General features: G+C 39.3%; 1 protein-coding gene across 2 annotated transcripts in view; it reads right to left on the reverse strand.

Moving 5' to 3' along the window:
• LOC126162576 (POC1 centriolar protein homolog A-like) overlaps positions 1 to 15,362 on the reverse strand; it is a 131,887-nt gene that overhangs the window by 57,348 nt on the left and 59,177 nt on the right. For both annotated transcript variants that reach the window (XM_049919168.1, XM_049919169.1), the window contains one exon: positions 14,133 to 14,252. In XM_049919168.1, coding sequence (XP_049775125.1) covers positions 14,133 to 14,252 — 120 coding nt within the window. The remainder of the gene's footprint in view (positions 1 to 14,132; positions 14,253 to 15,362) is intronic.

The following is a 15,362-nucleotide window of genomic DNA, read 5'->3' on the forward strand; positions in this document are numbered from 1 at the left end:
CTTGAAGTAGGCAAACTGAGACAATTTCTTTCTGACACTGGACCACAGTTTACTAGTAACAAGTTTAAAGAATTTTTAGCATGGGGAGGAATTTATCAAATATTAATATCCAACTATAATTCATCTCCTAACCTGTGTGAAAGAGTTTTGAAGGAGAGTGGGAAATTATGCTGTACTTATGCCATGAAAACCATACATCATGGGTGACAAAAATTAAAGATTTTGAGCTTATTTTAAATGAGTTACCACATTTATCAATTGGACAAACACCCTTGGAAGTATTAGGTAAACCCTTTGTAGGTGAATCACTTATTAAATGTTTTACTTGGCCAGAACAACCTACTACTGATTACCACTGAATTAAACGATAGTTGCTAAGAACTTAGTTAAGAGAGCACAACAACGAGTAAGCAAGCACAACAAGAAGGCTATAGAACCTCAATATAAGGTCGATGACCTAGTCTTAGTAAAATGCATAAATTTTTTCAAAAGTATGTGGGGCTTTACAAAGTACAATCGGTGATCCACCCAAAAACCTTATTTTAGTGGACCCTACAACTGGAGAAGAAAAAGGGGATATGTTAAGGATATAAAGTGGTATATTCCCCAGGGACGTTAACATTCTGTGGTAACGGGCGGAGTGACGACCACTGGATCCCGAATTGGGTTCGTTGTTACTTCCATATTCATTTTCCTACATCGAATTCTCTTCAAGTCTTATACTATCCTGTATTCTGTTTTCTTCCTCTCATACTGTCATATAGTTTAGTACTTGAGCATACACCTCCAGACGTCACAGACAAGCAGGGTTTATATCAAGGTCATACTGCTTCGTGTGCAGGTAATAGTAATTGATCACGTCAATATACACGGTCTTACTTGTTTTATGGGCACTGCGATTCCCCGTTGTATATTCATCATGATGAATTAGGTTATTATATCAAGTCAAGACTGAAGCATTGGGTAATATATCATAATATTTGAACTTACAGCACGCTCCGCTCTAGTCTTGATGTAAAGGTGAGTTGACAGCATGCTTCGCTCTACTCATCAAGGATCTCAAATCCGATCATAGTTAGGTTTTATTTGAGTTGACAGCGTGTTCCGTTCTAGTCTTGATGTAAAGGTGAGTTGACAGCACGCTCTGCTCTACTCATCACGGATTTCGAATCCGATCATGTTTAGGTTTTATTTTTGCCGAAAGTAGTCTGTGAACGTAATCTCTTCACCAATTTTCCTTATGAACCTGTGTGCAGAGGTATTCATGGGTGGCAACGGAAAGAAAAATTATACCCGCTGTAACGTCCTCCTTGGTTGTTCCAGGAGCGCTATTGCTGGTCTTCGTGACTGCTTCTGGGGTCTCGTTTGTAGTGTCGCAGCAGCACATGCAGTCTCCATGGATTGTTAGGTCATATTTTTGCCTAACCAACCAGTCTCTCCCACCATCCGCGTGTAGTTAGGTCATATTTTTGCCTAGCCAACCAATGTACAGTTATGTCTGATTCGGGCCTAACCTATTGGAGGATACGATATAATATGAATATTTCTATATTTGCAATAACATGATACATAGTTTTTTCTACTTACTACTGAATATTGTATATCCTTTGTGAAAAATGATGTGAATGATACGATAGGGGGTACGAGGAATAATGAGATATTTATGATGATCTGATACATAATTTCTACTTATGATGATATACACACACCACACCTTTCAAACGACCCTCACAGACAAGTGTGACAGATTCTTCACCATTGCCATTCTATAGGAATTGCTAAGATCTTTCTTCGGGGACTTCAAAGGTGAAGGTGAGAATGCCTGTTCTGCAGGAGACATTTAACATGATACCTCCTCCGGCACACAAAGTACCGGCAAAGTGGGGATCCTGGGGAAGGGGGGTGGGAAAGGTTTCCTGTCTTTGGGGCTATCTTCTTTCTCTTCTTCGATCTTAGCAACAATTTCTACTTTTTCCTTTCTTACTTCTCTTTCTACCAGTCTATCTTTCCCTCTGTCCATATGCATACACTTCTATTGCTGAAGTCCTCCTGAATTTCTGTGGTTTTCTATAACCTTCAACTTATTTTTCATAAGCTGGCCGAAGAATCAGGCTACACAACTACCCATATGCATACACACAATGAAACACAAACACACAAACAGGAAGAGCACAGTTTAAGATAATGTGGGAACTGCCGTGTTGGAGGGAGAAAAGTGTGCACATAGTGACAGGTATGCACAACTGGTAATGTGAGGTGACGGTTCCGCATCACGTAAAGGTATGTACAGGGGTGTATTTATATATGTATGAGCTAAGAGTACTTATGGTTATAATGATGGTATTACACCAGTATGTGTACATGAGAGGAGGAGGAACATATTGTTGTTCGTTATGCTACATTGTATACTTAAGTGGACAGAATTGGTGTCAGTCTAACTATATATATAAAATATTTCCAAGTGTGGTGTCTATTGGGAACACAGGACTGGAAGAGAAATGGAGGACTCTAAAGGGTTAAACAAAGTATTGAGAAGCGAGTGTAAGGAGTGAAGTAGGATGTTAATTTCTCTAAGAGGTATTTGAATTCTAGGACACATAAAGATGTACCGTATTTACTCGAATCTAAACTGCACCTGAAAAATGAGACTCGAAATCAAGAAAAAAAATTTCCCGTATCTAAGCCGCACCTGAAATTTGTGACTCGAAATTCAAGGGAAGAGAAAAGTTTTAGACCGCACCTCCAAATTGAAAGTTGGTCCATTGTAACATGAGACGCAATTTAGGATGAATGGATGAAGATACAACTACAGTAGTTTGGTTCGAGTCGTAAGCTTAGCAGTTAAGCTTTACCAGGTAGCTATGTGTCAGGGGCTCCGTGCATATTTATATGGGTACCCTTCCTTTCTCACATGGTTCGTCTGGTTTGAATTTATTGCTTATTTTGTTTTGATCTCATAAGTGCCGTTCTCTTTGTTATAGGTGTTTATGTCACTCCAAGCTGAAAATGCATTATTGACCTGTTGCCGCTCGCGGTATGGCTTGCTTTCGTGCGTACCACCAACGCTTTTTTAAAAAAAAAAAAAAAAAAAAAAAAAAAAAAAAAAAAAAAAAAAAAAAAGAGAGAGAGAGAGAGAGAGAGAGAGAGAGAGAGAGAGAGAGAGAGGGGAATTGTCTCATTAGCGAAACAATGGCAAGAGGCTGATATTTGTTGTTACTTACAATGCTGCTTTCTTTGATAATAATCAACAAGAACCAAATAAAGGACTGCGTATGACAGAAGATGTTCTGAACAAGAGTTTAGCGACAATTTTTCTCCCTTTGAAAATCTTTGCAGACACCTCTTTAGTACATTACATTCTGCACAGAAATTAGAGTCATCTCAGATTTTAAAATATTGTCAGTTGCCGTGCTTCATTTCTGACTGTATCATTATCTAGCATAAGAATAATACGAATATAAACATGACATGATATGTACATTCTTCCGTGTTTGCTGTTGTCTCACTCTAGTTTTGTAGTTTATTAGGCAGACAAGATTCAAATGAGATAGCAGCAAACACGAAAGAATACACGGCATAATGTTTACATTCGTATTATTCTTGTAGTGAAGAAAATACTGCATGTGATTCACGATTCATAGAAGTTCCTATTAGCAACAATCTCGTCACAGGTAGGAAAAAATTCAGAACGTAGAGTTGGCCATATTGACACACATCCCAGTCTTACCAGTCAGATTTTCATAGTTGATTTTTAGTGATCTCCACACTTTTCTATCCTGTGCAATGCAGAGAAGCAACACTTATAAAATAAGACTGAAAGTAACTTTAGAAATTAAATGCTGAAATTTAAAACAAAATTTTATTAGGTTTGTAATACATCTTATACGAAATGTTTAAAATATCAGTCACGATTCTGAATCTATCACTTGATTCTTTGTTATTCATTTCTTCATACAGAGCATCATCCTCCGTACCATCTAATGCATTGGATATCGAAAAGTTTTAAATGCTTGTTGCACACTCTGATTTGGAAGCCACTTCCATGCGACAAACTTGCGCGTTTTACACGTCCTGTTTGTGTCAGTTGTCCGTCGCTTTTCGAAAGCCAGTCTGTGTACATGCATTTAAGCTTGTCCTTAAACGGTTTATTCAAACAGACGTCAAGTGGTTGCAGAATTGACGTCATCCCACCTGGAATTACTGCAAAGTCCATTTTGCTTTCCTCTAATTTTCGTTTTACTGCAGGTGTAGTATGGCCTGCATACGCATCTAATACCAACAGACTGCATAAACCAAGCATTGCACCAGGACGACGATTCCACACACGCCTAATCCATTCCAGCACCATGTTTTATCTGCTCGTACAATTACAGTTTTTGAAAACACTTCCAATTTCGGTAAAGTCTTTCGCTTGAAAACTATGAATGGGGGTAATGGACTTACCCATCTGCTGTGCAAGCAAGCATGACGGACATCCGCTGTTTTCACCCCCTGATGTAAGAACACTTATGTCTTTCTTTCCTTTGGTGTCAACTGTATAATTTGATGGTATGTCGAAATATACCGGAGTCTGGTCAGCATTTCCTATCTGACCAAGAAGGTATTGCTTTTCTGTGTGCCGCCTAATTATGAAGCGCTGAAATTCCACAAGTTGTTCTTCATAATTTTTCGGCAGCTTCTATGCAAATGAAGTTCGCCTCCAAAGGGAAAAACCCTAGCGCTTCATAAACAGATCAATCCAGCTGCAACTAGCCTTAAAATTTTCGATTTTTTTCCTCTCTAGCAATTTCATGTGCCTTAATTTTTAAAATTTCGGCATTCACAAGCAGAAATTTCTGACACTGTTCCTTAACAAATTCATTTAAAATTACTTCTAGTGCATGATATCGGCCACACTTTGGCCCACTAAATGCTTTCCTGCTACTTGAACATTCAAATAATTTGTCTCTCTGCAGTCACCATTGCCTGACATTGCTCTCACCGATCCCGTATCGCAGACCTGCAGCACGATTAGAACTTTGTTCTGCAAAAGAAATAATTCCTCTCTTGAATTTGGCACTATAATGAAAGCAATTCAATATGGTTCACTAATACCAACAAGCACTTCACAAAATTCCACGAAGCAATAGGTGCCGCTACGTGAAATCTTAATGAGCCCCAGCATATCAACTCGTGCAACAATCCTAAAGCCTTGTGCATTGTTGGTATTTTTGTGTACAGAAATTTATTTTTGTTGCTAAGAATATTTGAAAGGCTGCTATATTCGAAGATGAACAATATGGAATTTCTATTTACTTTGTTGGATAATGTATGAAAATGCAGTGGTCGAAACTCGGGGCAGAGAAAAAAGCTCGTCTTCTACCTTTTTTTTTTAATTTATTTACTGATACAGAGATTTTTGTGCCAGTATTTATCTTTGTGCCTGCAAAGTATGCCTGTGTAGTGCTACATATATTCGACAGCAGAAGTTAGTTGTTGTGACACCTACCAACATTTTTCAAAACTTCCGCTTACTTTGCAGGCGGTTTTTTGGATTACAAAAATCAGAAAAAAGTGTGGCTTAGATATGAGTAAATACGGTATGCTAGGGCAATGGACTATGAAGCCTACTCAGGAAGGAGGAGGAGGGCGCACCAAGCATTGATTGGATGGAAAAGGTCAGGTAGGCAGACCCAAGAAAGGCTGACCTATACTGTGCGGGTAGGAGCACCAAGAAGAGTATTGACCTGTACCATCATATATTAGGAATTTGTTTAAAGGGGCGTACCCACCGAAATGGAAGGAGAAAGTGCTTTCATAGTATCAACCTGTATGTAAGGTATACGTACTGTGCCTACAGGAAAAGGGCAGTATCGTGACAAAAGCCTCACATTTTGTAGAGATTATTCGGGCAAGTTTGAATTCTAGTTTCCACTCGTATTGTTATGTTTGTGTGAAGTTACATGTGTTGAAAAGAACACCTTTATTTACCCAGAGTTGCTCGAGATTGTAAAAGGTACTGAATAAATCCATACTAAGAAAAAGTAGTAAGCAAAGTAAGAGCAAACAACCGCATACACTTGGGTAATGCACACTTGGAATTTACAACCGGAAAGGGAATAGCAAGATTCTTATTCTTACAAAGTTTACAATGATCAAAAGGTCCATGATTATAATGGTATTAACATGGAAAAGGAAAGAGAGCTATATATGAAGTACCCGATGGCTAGAAAAATGTTATATAAATTGGTGGAAACGTAAAGTAATATTATATGAATACAATACTGATGTACATAATGAACATGTATAAAATATCGTGTATTCGAGCTATGGGAAGGGATATGTAGTGCCTTGAGAATTTTGGGGTAAATTCTAGAGACCCTTATATTTCCACTGTCTCGAACACGCATTATTTTAGAGATGAGTTGGGTAAAGTAGAACTGTGTCTACTGAACCACAATTATGTGTGTGCAAGACGAACGTGTATCGGACGGATGATCAGCGCGGGAAGGTAGTTGCCGAGCCCACCTAAGAAGTTACGTGTCCAACTCAAGGAATAAACACACCATACTCCGTACGACATCAAACATTATTGTGTGAACATTTGAACGTTGTTGAAAGAAGAGAAGAGACAATTACTTATTCATTCATTCTCTTACTTTCGTAAGGTCCGGACAGTTATCTTGTTAAACTTGGAGAGATCTGTGGACCGTATTTATCGAAAAATGAATGTGATAGTTTCTGATGGACCAGAAGGCGTCGAGCTTACGAAAAATATTTTAGTTGTACGAAAACTGTTATGTGTGATGAAAATACAGTGAGACTGATTTCAAAGTATTCTCAAGTGTATGGAGTTATTTTAAAAGAATAAAAAATTCCTCCAGAGTAGCATTTTATCTTTGGAAAAGAAGCTGTGCAGGAAATCGCAGCCGGCTATCCTGGACAGAAGATGGTTGAAGCAACTCCCAGAAAGTTCGATAGCCAAGGGGGAGTGAGAGTCTTGCACACCAGTACCACACTGGCACCCTTAATCACCAGAAACTGCCAGACCCTCTTGTCTTATGTTTGTCAGACCTCTGAAAACTCTGGTACAAGACCTGCCCAATGCACCCACCCAGCACCTCCTACTCCAATCCTATCACAGGAATATCCCTTCCTATTAGAGGTCATATACCAGCTCTGCTGCCATTTCTGCACAGCATTTTATATGGACAATCGCCTGAATGAATAGTCACTGTCAACCTCTACCTAAGAGCAGAGCTGACTACCCAGTGTTGGAGCACACTGCTTACCAAAACATGCTACATTTCAATGGCTGCATCATGAACATGCCATACTGATCCCCCAACTCAACACCAGCTCCTCTGAATTATGTGAATGGGAATTGTTCTTGCAGCACATCTTTTGATCTCATATCTCTCCTGGCCTATCTCCCCTAGCCCCAGTTGGATGCCACCTCCACTGTTGCCTTGTGACCCTCAACTTCGATAATCCTTCTCTCATACTCACTATTTTAGAAGTATGTTACATTCGAAAGGCATACATGGCGCAATATACCACCAAAGAATCGCCCATAAAATAAAAATTGACAATCACACATGAAATAAAGAGAGTGGCAGCTGAAGGCATCAAGAAACCATTAAAAATCTGTTTATCACTTAGACTAGCAATTTGCTAATGCCTGTCATGTCAGTTTTGCATTTCAGTGTCTTTAAGCTTCTCATGACACAACAGTAGCGTTGCACATATTCACTAACTGATCAATGTAACTGCAAAGCATTCAGCAGCTAGTTTTATTACGTGTACTGAATTATAATGCTTAATTTTTCATCTACAAAATTGTACACTATTTCTACTGATATCAGCCCATCCCAATTACATGGAATAATAGAAGGAATGGCATTTGTAATATCTGACAATTACCTTTGCTGTAATTACCATTCTCAATTAATTCATTTGCCAAGAATATTAATTTCTTTGTTGAGTAGATGAGGTATGGCAAACTTGAGGGACTTAATATCACATAAGGATTTATACTGTGCTCCATGTAGCAAAGACATTGGCATGACATTTAGATATGGATGCCAATGTGTGTCATCATGGAGTACCTGAGGCTGGATCACTTCTCCATTAGCCTGACCCACATCTAGTTGTTAATTCTCCCTCCTCAAGATTTATGTATATGTATTCACTAAATTTCCATTTACTAAATAGCACTTCATGCGGGCTAAGTAAGAATACTTTAACATGGACATCTCAGGGCAATTACAATGTGAACATCTACAACAAAAAATTGCATTATTTCAGTCACATTTATGTAAATTATCTTGTGAGCATGTGTAACTGCTCCCACAAACTCATCCTCAGATCATCCCATCCACAAGAAAAGAAAGATCAACCTGACAATACAGTTGGGGCATACATATATCTTAGAGTACCCTCTTGATTAGTAATGAGATTTCAGAATTTTGAGGAAAAAGCAAAGAGGGTAAGCCTATTGTTTAGCAATAGGTAACCGAGTTATACGAATGCATAGTTTCACAGCGATATGTACTGATGAAATTCTCTTGAGCTTCCAACCGAATCAAGTGGTTTAAAACCCATGAGCTTCTGGCTGAGTTTTGGTTGTTGCTGCAATCCTTATACAATCGCACTGCCTTTTTTGAAGTCTCTAATGCCCGCTCCCTTCCCCATGAACCATGGACCTTGCCGTTGGTGGGGAGGCTTGTGCGCCTCAGCGATACAGATGGCCGTACCATAGGTGCAACCACAACGGAGGGGTATCTGTTGAGAGGCCCGACAAACGTGTGGTTCCTGAAGAGGGGCAGCAGCCTTTTCAGTAGTTGCAGGGGCAACAGTCTGGATGATTGACTGACCTGGCCTTGCAACATTATCCAAAACGGCCTTGCTGTGCTGGTACTGCGAATGGCTGAAAGCAAGGGGAAACTACGGCCGTAATTTTTCCCGAGGGCATGCAGCTTTACTGTATGGATAAATGATGATGGCGTCCTCTTGGGTAAAATATTCCAGACGTAAAATAGTCCCCCATTCGGATCTCCGGGCGGGGACTACTCAGGAGGACGTAGTTATCAGGAAAAAGAAAACTGGCGTTCTACGGATTGGAGCGTGGAATGTCAGATCCCTTAACCGGGCAAGTGGATTAGAAAATTTAAAAAGGGAAATGGATAGGTTAAAGTTAGATATAGCGGGAATTAGTGAAGTTCGGTGGCAGGAGGAACAAGACTTTTGGTCAGGTGAATACAGGGTTATAAACACACAATCAAATAGGGGTAATGCAGGAGTAGGTTTAATAATGAATAAAAAAAATAGGAGTACGGGTAAGCTACTACAAACAGCATAGTGAATGCATTATTGTGGCCAAGATAGACACGAAGCCCATGCCTACTACAGTAGTACAAGTTTATATGCCAACTAGCTCTGCAGATGATGAAGAAATTGAAGAAATGTATGATGAGATAAAAGAAATTATTCAGATAGTGAAGGGAGACGAAAATTAATAGTCATGGGTGACTGGAATTTGAGAGTAGGAAAAGGGAGAAACATAGTAGGTGAATATGGATTGGGGCTAAGAAATGAAAGAGGAAGCCACCTGGTAGAGTTTTGCACAGAGCATAACTTAATCATAGCTAACACTTGGTTCAAGAATCATGAAAGAAGGTTGTATACATGGAAGAATACTAGAAGGTATCAGATAGATTATATAATGGTAAGACAGAGATTTAGGAACCAGGTTTTAAATTGTAAGACATTTCCAGGGGCAGATGTGGACTCTGACCACAATCTATTGGTTATGAACTGTAGATTAAAACTGAAGAAACTGCAAAAAGGTGGGAATTTAAGGAGATGGGACCTGAATAAACTGAAAGAACCAGAGGTTGTACAGAGTTTCAGGAAGAGCATAAGGGAACAATTGACAGGAATGGTGGAAAGAAGTACAGTAGAAGAAGAATGGGAAGCTCTGAGGGATGAAGTAGTGAAGGCAGCAGAGGATCAAGTAGGTAAAAGGACGAGGGCTAGTAGCAATCCTTGGGTAACAGAGGAAATATTGAATTTAATTGACGGAAGGAGAAAATACAAAAATGCAGTAAATGAAGCAGGCAAAAAGGAATACAGATGTCTCAAAAATGAGATCGACAGGAAGTGCAAAATGGCTAAGCAGGGATGGCTAGAAGACAAATGTAAGGATGTAGAGGCTTATCTCACTAGGTGTAACATAGATACTGCCTACAGGAAAATTAAAGAGACCTTTGGGGAAAAGAGAACAACTTGTATGAATATCAAGAGCTCAGATGGAAACCCAGTTCTAAGCAAAGAAGGGAAAGCAGAAAGGTGGAAGAAGTATATAGAGGGTCTATACAAGGGCGATGTACTTGAGGACAATATTATGGAAATGGAAGGGGATGTAGATGAAGATGAAATGGGAGATATGATACTGCGTGAAGAGTTTGACAGAGCACTGAAAGACCTGAGTCGAAACAAGGCCCCCGGAGTAGACAACATTCCATTGGAACTACTGACGGCCTTGGGAGAGCCAGTCCTGACAAAACTCTACCATCTGGTGAGCAAGATGTATGAGACAGGCGAAATACCGTCAGACTTCAAGAAGAATATAATAATTCCAATCCCAAAGAAAGCAGGTGTTGACAGATGTGAAAATTACCAAACTATCAGTTTAATAAGTCACAGCTGTAAAATACTAACGCGAATTCTTTACAGACGAATGGAAAAACTGGTAGAAGCCGACCTCGGGGAAGATCAGTTTGGATTCCGTAGAAATATTGGAATACGTGAGGCAATACTTACCTTATGACTTATCTTAGAAGAAAGATTAAGGAAAGGCAAACCTACGTTTTTAGCATTTGTAGACTTAGAGAAAGCTTTTGACAATGTTGACTGGAATACTCTCTTTCAAATTCTAAAGGTGGCAGGGGTAAAATACAGGGAGCGAAAGGCTATTTACAATTTGTACAGAAACCAGATGCTTATAGAGTCGAGAGGCATGAAAGGGAAGCAGTGGTTGGGAAGGGAGTGAGACAGGGTTGTAGCCTCTCCCCGATGTTATTCAATCTGTATATTGAGCAAGCAGTAAAGGAAACAAAAGAAAAATTCGGAGTAGGTATTAAAATTCATGGAGAAGAAATAAAAACTTTGAGGTTCACCGATGACATTGTAATTCTATCAGATACAGCAAAGGACTTGGAAGAGCAATTGAATAGAATGGACAGTGTCTTGAAAGTAGGATATAAGATGAGCATAAACAAAAGCAAAACAAGGATAACGGAATGTAGTCGAATTAAGTCAGGTGATGCTGAGGGAATTAGATTAGTAAATGAGACACTTAAAGTACGAAAGGAGTTTTGGTATTTGGGGAGCAAAATAACTGATGATGGTCGAAGTAGAGAGGATATAAAATGTAGACTGGCAATGGCAAGGAAAGCGTTTCTGAAGAAGAGAAATTTGTTAACATCGAGTATAGATTTAAGTGTCAGGAAGTCGTTTCTGAAAGTATTTGTATGGAGTGTAGCCATGTATGGAAGTGAAAAGTGGACGATAAATAGTTTGGACAAGAAGAGAATAGAAGCTTTCAAAATGTGGTGTTACAGAAGAAATGCTGAAGATTAGATGGGTAGATTACGTAACTAATGATGAAGTATTGAATAGAATTGGGGAGAAGAGGAGTTTGTGGCACAACTTGACACGAAGAAGGGACCGGTTGGTAGGACATGTTCTGAGGCACCAAGGGATCACAAATTTAGCATTGGAGGGCAGCGTGGAGGGTAAAAATCGTAGAGGGAGACCAAGAGATGAATACACTAAGCAGATTCAGAACGATGTGGGTTGCAGTAAGTATTGGGAGATGAAGAAGCTTGCACAGGATAGGGCAGCATGGAGAGCTGCATCAAACCAGTCTCAGGACTGAAGACCACAACAATAACAATAACAACAACAACAACAACAACACCGCCCGCTCCAGCACCACAACAGGTAATGTTTTCATTATGTGCACACTTCAACAACTAAGCTGTGCTTAGCTATAGGCTGCCATCTTTATTGAGGGTGATGCACCAATTTTTACCTCTATTGCTTTTTTAACTACGCTAGTCCAGAGACTAGCAGTCTGTCTAATAACTGACGTCTCTTTGAATGCAATACTATGTCCGTTTTCTAGAGCATGCTCTACTACTACTGCTGGTTTCTCAGGGTACCAAAAGTGAAAGCAACTCTCATGTTCTACATAGAGCTGTTCAATAGAATGCACAGTCTGTCCAACATAAAACTGTCCACAATCGCATACTACTATACATTCTCCTGGTGTTCTGAGGCCTACATCGCCTTTCTCTGGCCTCATGACTTATCAAATTTTTTTTGGACCCCTGAAGACATACGATTTTATGCCTCTTTGTGAGCTGGCTAATGTTTCCTGTTACTAAGCAACAGACGGGCAAAAATGTAAGCTTCTTTGAGTCCTCCTTGGGGTCCTGCGGCTTCCCTGTTTTCAAAAAGATGGCTTGTGAAAGCTGGCAGTTGTTGTAGCCGTTTTAATTGAATACTTTTTGTAAGTGTCTCAGTTCCTTACGGAGGTTTTCAACGTCTGAGATGGGCTTTGCTCAATGGACCAACATCCTCAGAAAAGAATGTTTTAGTGACAGATGTTAGCGCGCAGATATCAGCCTGTGTGCGTGGGTTTCCGGTAACATTTTGGCTGACACATACATCTGCTTTATGACAGACGAGGACATCAAAGAAAGGAATGGCACCACCAGTCTCTACCTCCATTGTGAACGTGATGTTATGGATATTGTTGATGTGGTTCAAGAATTCTCCTAGCTTTTGACACCCATGAGACCAGAAAATGAACATACTGTCGACATAACAACAAAAGCAACTAGGCTTTGCAGGTGCTGTGTCGAGGCACTGGAGTGGACACCAGCGACGTCACAGAAGGCAGTGCAGCAATTTCATTAAAGTGATGTAACTGGGTCACATTTGACTGCTATGGATTAACATACACATTTCAAGAAGTTGTCATTTCTTCACCTTAATTTAATTTCCTGTCCACCTCCTTTTAATTTACATCACTACATACTCAAGTCACCTCACTAGAGACACTCTTATTGTTTGGCAATTGCTTCAATATGGGCTGAAGTTTCCAAAACATGCAGTCAGTCTGCCAATAGGATAACATCACTGTAATGGATTATGCCTTAATAAAGAAAGAAAAGGAGGACAGAAAATGAGAACAGTGCAAAGAACAAAATCTCTACTGAAAATTACTTGCAGTAACAATTTACAAATGAAAACAAAAAGTTAATTATGTTTTGACACACTCGGTAGAATGAGAAAGGGAAGTATTTAAAAAACGAAAAAAAAAATTATAAAAATAACTGGTAGAAATGAAATGACTGTACGGCTGTACTGGCTGAGAGACCCACAGCATGGTTGGATATCCACAAGGTGCAAGTCTTTCTATCTGACAGCACCTGGCAACTAGTGCATCTTTATGATAAAGTTGAGATGAAATGATTATGACAGCACAAACATCCAGTCCCTGAGTGAAGAAAATCTCTGAATCAGCCAGGAATCAAACCCAAGACCCCACGATCTACAGGCAGCTGTACCAATCACCAGACTGTGAGTTGCAGACATTACTGGTATAAGAATTTGATAACAAACCACATGGAATGACATAAGAGGGGTACCTCATTTAGAAAAGAAATGCCATTTTACACTAGAAAAAAAAAAAAGAATAACTTCAAAGAATTACCACACCCAAGCATTACATAGAATAGCCCAACAACTTGATTACTGCATAATGAGCATTAACATATGATGGATATTGAAGTCTTCCTGGAACTGACTGTATAATTATTTTGAGGTATAAAAACATTTTGCAACTTACGTCTAAGTGGCCAATTCAGATCACAGGATGTAATAAATATAAAAATTAAGTGTAATATTTTCTGCTATGCACTATACAGAGTATATCGCAATGAAACTAACTAATTAAGGTTTCTAAACTATAACAATAATGAGAGAACACAGAAAAAGGAAACATCTGCTAGTGTATTTACTTCTACATATTTGCTGTCAAATACAGTATTTCTACAGCTGCCCTAATGAGATACACTTACTTGGCAGTCCTGTCCACCAGATGCAAAATATTCTCCAGTTGCAGAAAATGTGACAGCTGTCACAGCTCCTTCATGGCCCTGAAGTGTGTATGCTGGCCGACCTTCTAATAAGTCAAGCACCTACAAAGTTAAACATGATTAAACCAAATGTTTCTATCAAAAGGATAACTCATTTGAAAAAAACGTAAAATTATTACAAACAATTGTTGGCCAGTAATTAAATTCAAGAGGCAAATATTTGGCACTGCCAATAGGTAAATATAAAAGAACACAACAATATCTTAGCTTTTGGACCTATTATTGCCTTCCTTGGTGACAAGAGAAAGGAGAACATTTAAAAAAAAAAAAATGTATCTATCACTTGTATGAAATATTTTGCCAACAGAAGGTAAGTAATAGCCAACAACTGTCTCTTAATTTAAAACTGAACATTTATCAACCTCCGAGACAGAATACTTGTACACAAAATTTAATGAAAAAATGTCTGATTGTAATAAATTATAGATGCACACAAAATTTACTCTAAGTGGTTCAATAAATATGGCAACTAAAGGAACAATGAAAAGTCCTACTTGGAATATCAACAACATTATGAAAAGCCACAAAAAGCACCATAAAGATGAAATGTTGATTTGCAGACAGGCATGACGAAAATATGAGCACATGGTGATGAAAGAGGAATCAGTGCCGCCCGGTGGAGCATTTACGGTCTCGATGTTGTGTGACCGGGTTGTCAGGCACAGCATCAGGAGGATGTGTGGAAAGGGAGAAATGGGAAATGGGAAGCAGAAAGGAGAGGAGTAGAGAAAGGGAAAAAATTGGTGGATGTGCTAGAAGAGAACAGTGCACAACGAAGATAAGGGAAGACTAATCATGAGTAGGTGACAGGAGAAGGGACAGAAACAGTTGGGTGGAGGGTGTGAGGACAGTAGGATTTAATAGGTTGAGGCTGGAATGATCTTGGAAATGGAGAATGTATTGTAAGGATAACTCCCATCAGCGCAGTTCAGACAAGCTGTGGTGGAGAGGAGGATCCAGATGGCCTGGGTCATGAAGCCGCATTGAAATCAGGCACATTATGTTCAGCTGCATGTTGTATGACAGGGTGACCTACTTTGCTCATGGTCACATTTTGGAGGAGGCCATTCAATCTGGTGAACATACCAATATAAAAAACTGAGCAACGATTGCAGCACATCTGATGTATGACATAGCTGCTTTCACAGGTTG

The sequence above is a fragment of the Schistocerca cancellata genome, chromosome 2, assembly GCF_023864275.1.
Source record: "Schistocerca cancellata isolate TAMUIC-IGC-003103 chromosome 2, iqSchCanc2.1, whole genome shotgun sequence".
Classification (NCBI taxonomy): domain Eukaryota; kingdom Metazoa; phylum Arthropoda; class Insecta; order Orthoptera; family Acrididae; genus Schistocerca; species Schistocerca cancellata.